This window comes from Chelonoidis abingdonii, chromosome 4 (assembly GCF_003597395.2).
Source record: "Chelonoidis abingdonii isolate Lonesome George chromosome 4, CheloAbing_2.0, whole genome shotgun sequence".
Taxonomy (NCBI): Eukaryota; Metazoa; Chordata; order Testudines; family Testudinidae; genus Chelonoidis; species Chelonoidis abingdonii.
This window is the reverse complement of record NC_133772.1, coordinates 122,802,632-122,815,573: the sequence shown is the minus strand read 5'-3', so window position 1 is coordinate 122,815,573 and position 12,942 is coordinate 122,802,632. Positions and strand designations below refer to the sequence as shown.

The window sequence follows — 12,942 nt, the reverse complement described above, 5'->3', positions numbered from 1 at the left end:
CATCTTATAAGAAAAAGGACACTTGTGCTTTCAGTTTTCACAGAGATGAGTGGAGAATATGAACCTGAAAAGAGAGGGAACAGTGCCCCTGAGCACTGTGCTAGGACATTGGTTCAATCTGACTCAGAGACAGGAGTGGCTCCTCATAAATCATCAAGTCCAAGCTGTTCCACGGAGATCTCCCATCCATGGACTGACTCTGCCTAGACCTGCTTAGTTCAAGATTTGAAAAGAATAAAGCACAATGTTTAACTCACTTGAGATACCTCATGTATGGCATTAAAAGGGCTAAATAAAACCAAATTTTCTTCAAGAAGCCTCTTCCTTAGTTTGGATTGGTGGGGAGGGTTTGAATCAGGGATGACAGTGGCTAATGGTTGAAGAATTTGTGTTGTGTTAAAGGGGCATTGTTTTGTTAATACAGAGTTCTGACTGCTTCGAGGGTAAATTGCCAGACGGTACATTGCTCTAAAAAAACATACTCACTAGGAACACCTCAGGTACTGTCTACTCTACTATAGATAACTCTCTCCTTGTTTTATTTTTAATGTAGATTAATGACCTCCAACAAGAGAATGACCACCTCAACCAAGTGGTTTTGTCCCTGAGGCAGAGGGCTCAGGTTAGTAGCGAGGCCAGAGTAAAAGACATTGAAAAAGAGAACAAGATGCTCCATGAAACAGTTACAGAGACTAGTAGCAAACTCAGCAAGCTGGAGTTTGAGAAGAAACAATTGCATAAAGATTTTGAACAGGTTAAAGAAAAGGTAGAACGAGTGGAGGAAATGGAGAAAGAGCTCCATCGGCTAGAGAGGGAGAATGAGCAGCTCACAAAGAAGGCAGCAGCCATGAAAATTGTAACAGAAAAAGTTGAGGTTCTAGAGCAGGAAAATGGGGATCTGGAAGTGGAGAACAGGAAGTTGAGAAAGTCCCTGGATACCTTACAGAATGTTTCCATCCGTCTAGAGGACCTGCAGAGGGACAACAAGCAACTGGATGAAGAGAACCTGGAGCTCAGGAGAGTGGTAGAGACCATGAGATTCACCAGCACAAAAATGGCACAGATAGAGGAAGAAAATAAAGAGCTGGAGAAGGAGAAAGAGGAGCTAAGAAAAAATGTGGAGATGTTAAAAATACTGGGAAAGAAGTCGGAAAGGCTGGAGCTGAGCTATCAGAGTGTGAACTGTGAGAATCAGAGGCTTCAGCAGATCCTGGAGAACAGCAGCAAAAAAACCCAAGAGCTAGAAAAAGAGCTACAGGGAATGGAAAGTGAAAATCAGGTCCTCCAGAGAAAACTTGAAGAGCTGAAGATTTCCAGCAAACGGCTGGAGAGGTTAGAAAAGGAGAACAAAGTGCTGGAGCAAGAAGTGTCCCAACTGGAGAAAGACAAAAAGATGCTAGAGAGGGAAACAAAAAGGCTTTGGCAGCAGATGGAGTTGAAAGATGCTATTTTGGATGATAACACAGTAAAGCTGGCGGCTGTGGAGAAGGAAAACAGAACACTTGAAAAAGAAATGGCTCGATTCAGAGATTCGTCTAATAAGATGAAAGAATTTGAAAAAGACAATAAAGACCTTATAAAGCAAGTTACCATTGATAAAAGAACACTAGCTACATTGAGAGAGGTAATCAAAGTAATAATATTGCCTTCATCATGTGTATTTTATTTATTTAATTTATGGTATGTAGTGTAGACAGTGGTCCATTCCATGCCAGTTTGATCCAGACCATGAATTAAGGAGACCGAGAGACCCTATGTTGTGACTCTAGGCATCACAGGTTGTGCTGCCTGAGGAAGAGGAATTCTAGAACTGCAGAGTTTGTCTTGTGTCCATAACTCTATAATCAGGCTTAGCTTTGCATTAACTATGCTGGAGTCCTGACCCTTTTCTGTATAAGGACATGTAAGGGAATATTGTAGATATTGAGATAACTTAGTTAAATGACTTAGTTTTTAAGGGATGCCACAGCATAAGCACAGAGCATATAATTAGTATGTTGAAAGTTAGTTTTATTTTAAAAGTCTTCAAGCCACCCATGTCTAGTTTACAAATTAGGCTGATGTTTTTCAGAATTACTTTAAACAAGATAAAAGTAAAAAGCTGAGTGCTGTTATTATCTATACTTCTGCTTAGTCTTCTGTGGTTTAAACAAATGATTTCATATGTACAAAAGGAGCTAAATTGCTTTGGGGAGATAACATTTGAATTTTTTAATTAAAAAAATAACACATTTGTTAATTCAGTCTAGCTGCTGTTCAACATCCACTTTCTTTAGTTTTAGAAAATTTTTCTTGGGGAAAAGGTTGTAATCAGTTGTCTGCCCCTCTTCTCCCAAGGATGGTTTAAGAAAGGATCTCAGTGAGGAAGTAGTCTTAGTGCTTGCCTACAATTACAGCACCTTAGCACAGGGATAGGCAACTTACGTCACGCGTGCCAAAGGCGGCACGCAGTCTGATTTTCAGTGGCACTCACACTGCCCAGGTCCTCGCCACCGGTCCGGGGGGCTCTGCATTTTAATTTAATTTTAAATGAAGCTTCTTAAACATTTTAAAAACCTTATTTACCTTACATACAACAATAGTTTAGTTATATATTATAGACTTATAGAAAGAGACCTTCAAAAAACGTTAAAATGTATTACTGGCACGCGAAACCTTAAATCAGAGTGACTAAATGAATACTCGGCATCCCAATTCTGAAAGATTGCCAACCCCTGCCTTAGCACTTAGTGAAGACGCTACCTATGCCAACAGGAGAGCGTCTCCCATAGGCACAGGCACTCTACCTTCCCGAGAGGCGGTAGCTATGTCCACAGGGGATGCCCTCCCATCAACATAGCACGTTTGCACTGGGAGTTAGGTCAATATAACTGTCACTTGGGGTGTGGATTTTCCATTCCTCTAAGCAACATAGTTATACAGACATATGTTGGTAATGGAGACCAAGCCTTCACATAAAGCCCTGAGACAGATGTAAGTTCAGGAATTTTGCCCAACATTTTACCCTATCTTAATCGTTACATCAACTGACAGTGTCCTCTGGTTTTTAAATTTAAATTTTAAAAATACATAGATATAAAAGAAAATTTGTGGCAGTCATATTGTCAGTAGGAAGAACATGCATGAACAGCTAAAGGAATCTACACCTTCAATGTCAAGATAGGCATTCACACCTATAATCCATATTCTGTTGGAATATAATCATCTCGGAGGTCAGGCAGAACCATTTAAGTAGCTCTAGGTCCTGTGTGCAAGCTTAAATTTGACACGTGTTATTTATAATACCATTTTTCCAATAGCTTATTTGTATTACTGAAGTACTGGGTGAAATCCTGGCTCCATGGAAGTCAATGACAAAACTCCATTGACTTCAGTGAGACCAGGATTTCACCCATTGTTGAATGGGGGGGGTGTATAATATGCCTAAATTTTCAAAAGCATTCTGGGTGCTTAGGAAACTCAGGACTCTTTAAAGGTGTCTACAGTTGGGCACCCAAAATCATTTGTTGCTTCTGGACATGGAGTCTGACAATGAAACCAAGAAGGTTACCTTACGTGTCAGTATTTCCTTTTACATACATAGAGCTGATCTACACAGGGAAATTTACTTGCATAATTTATATTGGTATAATTATGCCACTATATTTATACTATTATAACTGCCTGGGTGGATACTTGTTTATTCTGGCGTAATTAATACTGCTTTGAAAGCAACATAGCCTAAACCAGAAAAAGGCACTTGAATAAGAGAATAAGAGTGTCCGCACTGGGAGTTATACTGCTATAATTATGCTGGTAAATTTCCACGTGTAGACTTGCCCTAGGTTTAGGAAATACCTTCTATACTGTAAATGCAGAGGTTAGTAAACTGAAAATCTTATTTAATTTTCACAGGAAATTGACAAATTGAAGTCCCACCACTGTATAGGTATTTGGTTTTCATTAGTTAATTTTTGTGCTATTTAGAAGATTTTTAAAAAAAATTACTTTTACGTAATTCTAAAACGTTTTTTTATCTTCTTCTTTTGGATGGATTCAGAAGACTGTGAGCTCCCTCTGCTGGCCCAATATCAATTCACTAACAAACCTGTGCTAATGGAAGCATAAAGAATTAAATACAGATTAGGAAAGGCCAAAATCTGAAGGAAAAATGCTTCTATTTTATTTGAGAAAACTACAAATAGAGAATGAAAATAGATTGCTGTTTAAAAACAAAGCAGCTGATTCTCCTCTCACAGTGATGTACAGTGCAGCTGCTCGTAATTTACCCCTGTCTGAGAGAAGAAACAGGCCCCAAAAAACAATGAGTGAGATCCTGACCCCATTGAAATCAATGGGAAAACTCCCTTTGACTTTAATGGGGCCAGGATTTCACCCAATGCCTTTATCATACCTCAGGGTTTTTAAAATCACTGGTACTGTGTAATTATCACTGTCTTCTGTATGATGGTTAATGACGTTAGTGTTGTTACAGGATTTGGTCCTTGAAAAGTTAAAGAGCCAACAGTTGTCTAGTGAAATGGACAAACTGAGCCAAGAGCTGGAGAAGATTGGATTGAACAAAGAGCTGCTGCTACAGGATGATAATGGCAATGACAAGTGAGGAAACTGAGTTCCTTTAACAGTGTAACTCTTTAAACCTGCTAACCACGTCCTTTTGCTTTTTTCATTTTCACATTTTGTACCCCTCCCACTTCCACCCACTCCCATTGAAATCATGGTTTCATGTCCTAGACAAGAGAGACTACACGAAACCATTTGTCTTAGATTTTGTTTTCTAACAATAGCAAAGCCACTGTAAAAGGTCTTAATGGAAATCATGCAGGCAGGCTACCACAGATGGGTGTTCTGTATCTACTTGAAGAAGAAGTGAATTCCAGTTCAATGTGCTGTACTGGTGACATTAACTTTGTAAAATCATTACATGTCTTCATACTGCAGTACATTTGGATTACAGCTGTTTTGTGTCCCACTATAAAGGTGTGGCACGGGACATCCCTGATGGGCAAGTCCTGTAGAATTTAACAAAAAAGATCTTCTTTCTATAGGCTTTTTTGAACTGTCCTATAGAATTTAATGGATGATTATATCCTTAATGCAGAATTTTGTTGGGTTGGGTTTCCCCCCAAGCTATAGAAATCCACAGCAGGGATATAATTTTCTATTAAATTCTACAGTGTGGTTAGGAAAAAAATCAGAAAAGTTATTCGATATTGAATTCTGTAGTTTTTGTTTCTTCCATAGAACTGAATTGATTTTATCCCATTAAAATCTGTTGGACTTTCCCATAAGTAATTTTTTTCCTCCTTAGTAATCTTTCAATTTATTGTTGTCCAAATGCAAAAATATAGAGTAGTGATGGAAACCAGGTGTATATGAGAGCAAATACAAGTAATTATGAGATATGTGATGTGGGAGAGAAATGTCTGCAAGCTAGATGGGTGCATGTTTTCCAGTGACGAATGTTGTTCTCATTGTCTTTCAGCAAATATAAGATTCTGGAAAGCAAAACTGACTCTGCATTAAAGACAACACTAGCCATTAAAGAAGAAAAGATTGTATTGTTAGAGGCTCAAGTGGAAGAGTCTCTTAACTTGAATCAGCAGTTGCAGAATGAGCTAAATACGGTAAGCGGAAACTCCATTTTAAGATGTAAGGTTTAGGTATTCTATAGGTTGGTATGGCACGTGCATTTTTACTCCAGAGGAACAGATAGCCAAAAAAAAACCCCTATTTGACTTAAATGCCTTCTTCTATCATATCCTAGCCAATAATAATAATACCGGCATTATTGTTTTTTTGGAGTCCAGGATGAGATTTTCAAGAGTGCTCAGGTTTGGCTTAGTCCTGTTTCCTTTAGAAGTCATGGAGTTTTACCATCATCTGTTGTTTCTTGTCTTATGTTTAGATTGTAAGCTCTTTGGGGGCAGACACCACCTTTTTGTTCTGTGTTTGTTCAGCACGTAGCTCCGTGGGTTCCTGGTCATGACTAGGGCTCTTAGGTGCTACAGTAATACAAGTAAAAATAATAATCTTCAATGAGAGCAGAGTTCTGCCAATGTTGAATGCTTTTAAAAATCCCCACACCGGGTATCACCTTTATATTATTTTTGTTTATTAGGAGGCAGGGAGTTCAAGTGGAGAGGCACCTGACTGGGATTGAGGGATGTGCATTCTTTTCCTGATTTATAATTTCACCTCTGTGTCTCACTTTCCCTATCCATATAATGTGAATAATGATACTACACCTCCCCATCTTTTATAAACTATCTTGAAATCATGAGAAAAAATTCTACATAAGACCTAATGATTATTATTAATGTTTTATTTATTTGAGTGCTGCAATTACTTTCCAAAAAGCCAGTTTTACAAGCATATTTCTTGTCTATTTCACAGATAAAGAAGGACTTTGAAGTTCTTAAGCAAAGTCAAGAAGATAGGCAATGTGTGAAGAACTCATTAAAATCTCCGGCAGAAAAACTCGTTTCCAACCACCAGATGAAAGAGAAATGGGAAACAGGACACCGAGAAACAACAATGGAGCTGCTGAAAGTGAAAGACAGGGCTATAGAGCTGGAAAGGAATGTAAGTCTTCTCCTTCAGGATGCGGGTGTAAGGCATTTGGGGATGTTTGTGTCATTTTTTAAAGTAGGAAGGAACCCCGAGTTCTGTGTATTCAGAGAGGATCAATGGTCAGAGTGCTAGCCTGGGACTCAGGGGTTTGATTCCTTGCTCCACCACAGGCTTCTGGGGGACCTTTGGGAAGACCATGCCTCATTTCCCTATTTGTGAAATGGGGCTGATAGCCTCACCGGGGTGTTATGTGGATAAATACATCAAAGATTGTCAGGAGCTCAGATACTGTGGTAATGGATCATACAAGTACTACAGCATGGAATAATTTTATCATTGCAGGGGAAATTTACCCATGTGCAGTGAACCAACACCAGGCCTATGTACCACTTAAACCCTCACCTTAGGGACTATGTGGGACTTGCGTGACACATGGGTCTTGTGCTGGCCTCTGTCCAGGGGTGAATCTTGCACCATAACATCTATTCGACCTTTGATTTAATGCTGTGAAGTATTTGCTATTAAAACTTCATGGATTAAGGGGTATCAGAAGTTTGTTCTCACCTTTGATAGCTGTTCTGATTATTTAGAGCCATATTTAATTTTTTTCTCCCCCGACACTTCCATTCTATTTCTCTGTTAGAATGCAGCCCTCCATGCTGAGAAGCAGCTGCTGAAAGAACAGCTGAAGCATTTGGAAATGCAGAATGTCTCTTTCAACAACCAGATCCTGACACTACAGAAGCAAAATGGCTTCCTTCAGGAGCACAACACTGCTCTGCAGACCCAAACAGCCAAGCTCCAGGTCAGAAGAACCAAATGCCAATGTCTCAGGAAACTTTGGATTTGATTTTAGTTGTGTAGAGAGGATGGAAGCTGAGAAGGAAGATTTCAGTGTTGACAATAATCAGATGGTGCTGAAGCAAGGGAATTGAGATTCAGATCTGAATTTCCTTCAAATTAAAAAGGGTTTGGATCCAAAATTTCAGCCTTGGCTCATCACTATTAAGAAATTGCTATTTATAGTACTTGGGAAGAAGTAATTACTGTATATACTCGTTCATAAGCCGAATATTTTTGGTAAAAAAATGACTAATCAAAGAGCCAGGGTTTGCTTATAAACGGATCTACACCAAAATTTGATGATTTTAAACTCTATGGAATCATTGAATTGAATATCTAATACAGGGATCGGCAATCTTTGACATGCAGCCGACCAGGGTAAGCACCCTGACGAGATGGGCCAGTTTGTTTACCCACCGCGTCTGCAGGTTCTTCTGATCGCAGCTTGGACTGGCCATGGTTTGCCACTCCAGGCCAATGGGGGCGGCAGGAAACGGCGGCCAGCACATCCCTCGGCCTGCATCGCTTCCTGCCGCCCCATTGGCCTGAAGCGGCAAACTGCGGCCAGTGGGAGCCGTGATTGGCTGAACCTACGGATGCGTCAGGTAAACAAACTGGCCCGGCCCACCAGAGTGCTTACCTTGGCGAGCCACGTGCCAAAGATTGCCGATCCCTGATCTAATACATTGTAGTTTTGTTTACTTGGAGCGTCTGCAGGCTCCTCAGCTCCCTGTGGCCGCAGTTCACCGTTACCAGCCAATGGGAACTTCCCACAGTTCCCATTGGCTGGGAACGGTGAACCGCGGCCACAGGGAACTGAGGGGCTCCACGCCTGCAGATGCTCCAAGTAAACAAAACGTTCTGACCCGCCAGTGGCTTACCCTGACGGGCCGGGAGCCAAAGTTTTCCAACCCCTGAAATTTAGGGTCGGCTTATGAAAGGGTCATACAGTTTTTGCTATTTTTACCTATCCATTTTTGGGGGTCAGCTTATAAACGAACAGGCTAATGAACGAGTATATACGGTCGTTATCCAGATTTACTATTCCCGCTAGCCTGTCATATATATATTCCTTCTTCGTGTTAGTTCTTTGTTTCTTTTCCTATTGTGTCCCAGAGAGAACTTTCCCTGGGGAAGTGAGAATGAGGTGGCATATCCAAATCAGTGTATTTCAGTTTTCAGTCATTTGATTTCTTGATGAAAAATAAGAATTTTCCATGAAAAGCAGAAACTTTTGGAGACCAATTTCATTTAATTGAAAACCCAATTTTCTATCAAAGCATTTGCAATGGAAACTTCTTTAACTAGCCCTACTCTGCCCTCTACTTCAACTTTACTTTCTTCCACCTTTTCAACACCAGTTTAGATTCACTTAGACGTACTCATAACCACGTGGTCACCACAAACTCAAGGCACCAGGTAACTACCAAAAGTGATCTGAATTGCACAGTGGAGAATTTCACCCCCACTTGCATTAGATGAAATTAACAAGCTTCCATTCAGTTGTATACAAACATGGAGCAATTTCAGTTCTTGTAGACTCTTGTCAGAGTTATACATGGGACCCAAATGTTCCAGGTTACTTACCTTTCACAAATCTAGTCTTAATATTGCTGTACCAGCTCTGAGATTGTCTTGTTACGGGACAAACATTGATCTCACGTATGTCATGACTTCATATCCTGTACATTACCAGTAATACTAAAAGGTTGCTCAAGTGTCCTTTCCAAATTTCTTCATGGTCTCAGTAATTGTATAAGCATCTTTTGTGTATGTTTACCTACGTCTGAGTGTATACTGCATAGCATGTCCTTGGTGTGTACCAATATTTGTATATAAATATAATTACTTTTTATTTGAGAAACATTAGGTAGAAAATTCAACCCTGAGCTCCCAGAGCACTTCACTGATGGCCCAGAATACTTTACTCCAAAACCAGCAGACAGCTAAGGAAAATGAGAATGAAAATCTACTGAAACAGAAAGATCAGCTAAAAGCTGAATACGAGTCACTGCTGCAGGACCACGAACACTTTGCCTCACTGCATGAGCGACAGTCCACAGAATATGAAATGCTAATAAAGCAGCACAGCTACCTGAAAACTTTGCACAAAAATCTGGAACTGGAGCACAAAGCTCTCGAGGAAAGGTATGAATTTTTAAAATGCATTACAACGTGCTGAATAGTCACTAATAAGGGAATTACAGTTCAGCAATACCCAAGGGAATTGCATATCTAGTGTGTGCTAAGTACTCATATTGCAGATTTCTATTTTCCTTTTTGTTCTCTGAGAGTAGACATAACTAGCATTTCATTAGAGTAATTCATTGCTTCTGGAGGCCTTCCTTCCTATTCTTACTTTCATCAAGGGGTTAAGATTGGAAAAATAATGGACTGCAAAGGAGTAGGTGTTGCAAGCGGGTAAATTTGGGAATTACCAAGCAGGTGCCTTTCAGTGAAATGTAGGATCCTAAGTGTCTAAGCACTTAGGATCCTTGATCACTTAGGCACATTTGAAAGTTTTGCCCTTAATGTCTTTAAAATGTAGACCCCTAAAAGATTTTCCTGGTCCTGTTTTGTGATGGTAGAGTCACAGGGTAAAACCTCTAAATCAGCTAATTAACTAGCAAAGTGAGAATGATGCGTATCTTGAGAACTGTGAAACAATATGAATCACTGAGATTTGTGTGGAGGAAAGATATGGATTATTGTGATAAAAGAGGTAGTCTTAGAGCAGTGGTTTTCAGCCTGTAGCCCGCAGACCCCTAGGGGTCTGCAGACTAATACCTAATATTTCCAAAGGAATCCACACCTCCATTTGAAATTTTTTAGGGATCCATATATGAAAATAGATTGAAAACCACTGTCACAGAGGCTAAGTCTGCCCTGCAGTTAAACACCTGTGGCTGGCCCCTGTCAGGAGGTCACAGAACTCATGCTATGGGACTGTAATTGCAGAGTAGACATTCAGGCTCAAGCTGGAGCCTGGGGTCTGAGATCCTCCCACCCCACAGGATCCTATAGCCTGTACCCTGTCTCTAGCCCAGACGTGTCCACAGCAATGAAACAGCCCTATGACCAGTGAGCCCGAGTCAGCTGGCATGGGCCAGCTGCAGGTTTTTCTTTGCTGTGTAGACATACCCTCAGAGGCCCTATTGGGATAGATATAAATTATGTTTTTTATATATTTTGTTTTGCTTCTACTTTTCACCATCTATGCCATTTAGGTGCTTCAGTTTGCACAATGAAATTAGACTGATCTGTTTCACTTTTAGTTGAGTCGTTTTCACTTTCTGGTGATCGTGTATTGGTCTAATGCTCAAGAATGTGTTTTTCCCACTCCCTGCTCTAAAGAAAAACACCAAAGAATTTTAATTTTAATGTTTTGATTATTTTTCCCAACATATCTGTATTCACATTTAATTTTTATATAAAAGCTGAACTGGAGGCTCAGATTAAGTTGACACTGTCCTAGGACGTGGATTAATAGAAACTTTTCTTTCCTAAACTTGAAGGATCTGGCCACACAGTGTGCAGCAGGATTTGATAGGGTACAGAAATAAACGTGCTGTGATGAAAATATCCATTAGAGCTGTATGATAGGACAGCTGCCTGACTGTCAGCTAAATGAGCTATAAGTGATCACACAGGCACCATCCCTGCTTGCTGTATCTTTCACAGACTGATTAATGGTTCCCACTGATGTGAGCCTTGCCTTAGCTTATCACACTGCCGTGTGCAAAGACAATTTGCTGACCTTCCTTGTTTTCTTGATGAGTATCAATAATTAAACAGTTGCAGCCTGAGGAGTCAGTGGTTTGCTGAAAAATATGTTGTCACTGATAAGCGCTCTGATCACCATTACCTATGCCGGTGATAACGTTTCAAACTCTCTTGCCCCAACTATTGCTGGGATGTAACTATCAGTGAAAAATGCTGGCGTGGAAACAGATGGTGACCTTTTGTGTACTCAGAGCAGATTGATTTAGGCAGTTTTAAGAGTACGATGCGCTTCTCCATAATCTCATCTCATCTCAGGTCAAGTTAGGAAGATATTAGTCAAGGTGATTTGTGTAAGGCCAGCCTGTATCTTTGTTCAGCTGTCAGAAAAAAATATGCATGTTACATTTTTTTAATTTGTGTGCAACATGGGGCACAACTAGCTGAGAGCAGTCCAGGGAGGAAGTTAGCAAAATAGCAGGCAGCAAAGTCATCTGTTTTCTTCTGCTACTCAGGAGGTATTTAACTGATGACAGGAAATTTCTCACTTTCACCTTCAACTAGGATGCACCACCCAGGAAATGCACCCAAAATTTGTAAGTGCTCCTCAGCATGACCTGTAGGCATGAAGTAACTGTCTACTCTGTAACGTGTCTGAACAAAGTTTTTTGTTCCAGGCTACCAGACAATAGTTTTTTTCTCAGATGATGATCATGAATATAGATCCTAGTCCCACCACATAGATTGTATCTAAGGAGGGGTGAAAGGAACTCACAGGACTTACCGGTACTGCTGGAGTCCTGAGCGGGGCATGGCCTCATCCAGAAGAGGCGTGGCTTCTCAAGATTTAAAGGCCCTGGAGCACCGCTGTGACTGGGAGACCCAGAGCCTTTGAATCAACCAGGGGCTCCCAGCTGAAGAGGTGGCTGGGAGCCCTCAGGGGAAAATTAAAGGGCCCGGAGCTCCAGCGGCTGAGGAGAACCTGGAGCTTTGCGGGGCTGGGGCAAAGATTTAAAGGGTCCAGAGCTCCTGCCGCTGAGGGGAGCCCCAAACCCTTTAAATCCTGGCCCCCGCCCAGCCGCCGGAGCCGCGGCCGGGATTCAAAGAGCTCTGGGCTGCCCGCAGCCGTGGGGATTTCTGAGCCCTTTCAATCCCCGCCATGGAAGCCGTTGCGGTCCAGCACGGCGTACTGGCTCTTGCCGGTACCCCGTACCGAATTGAACCGGCTTACTTTCACCTCTGTATCTAAGTTCAGTGAAATAGTCTGCCAAAGCTTAGCCATACACAGAAGCTGTGGGTTTGACTTGGCAGGGAAAGGAGTAGTTGACGTGTTACAGGGCGTCTATTAAAAACAACATTTTCTTTATGCTGTCGTGTGTTTGGCTGGCTTGTGCTGAGAGGAACTGGATCCATCTTCTGCATTTTTGGAGTACTTTGGATACTACTTATTACTAAAGAATCATAATAACTAGCCACCGCTGCTAGAGATTACACAGTTCTGTATGGCTTGCTGTGTAGAAACCTGTAGTCCATCACAGATATTGAAATAACTCTTCTCACTGGAGAAAATAGGTCCTGCCAGGCAGGGTTACATGCCGCAGGGACTTGCATTATTAACTTACCAAGGCTGATTGGTAATCCTGCCTGTGGGCTGCTTCTACATATGTTTCTCATCATGGCTGTGCATTTAAAAATGTTCTCAGTCACAAATATCCACTCATAGTATCTGTACAAACACAGCAGCAGCAAGTGGAAGCCAAGTAATATTATCAGAACAGGAGTGTAGAGGAATACAGCCATTCAAGT

General features: G+C 41.1%; 1 protein-coding gene across 1 annotated transcript in view; it reads left to right on the top strand.

Annotated features, from left to right (window-relative positions):
* CCDC88C (coiled-coil domain containing 88C) overlaps nt 1-12,942 on the top strand; it is a 143,351-nt gene that overhangs the window by 106,964 nt on the left and 23,445 nt on the right. The window contains exons 15-20 of the mRNA XM_075065860.1: nt 554-1,624; nt 4,475-4,599; nt 5,486-5,627; nt 6,397-6,585; nt 7,217-7,378; nt 9,287-9,564. Of these exons, the coding sequence (XP_074921961.1) occupies nt 554-1,624; nt 4,475-4,599; nt 5,486-5,627; nt 6,397-6,585; nt 7,217-7,378; nt 9,287-9,564 (1,967 nt within the window). The remainder of the gene's footprint in view (nt 1-553; nt 1,625-4,474; nt 4,600-5,485; nt 5,628-6,396; nt 6,586-7,216; nt 7,379-9,286; nt 9,565-12,942) is intronic.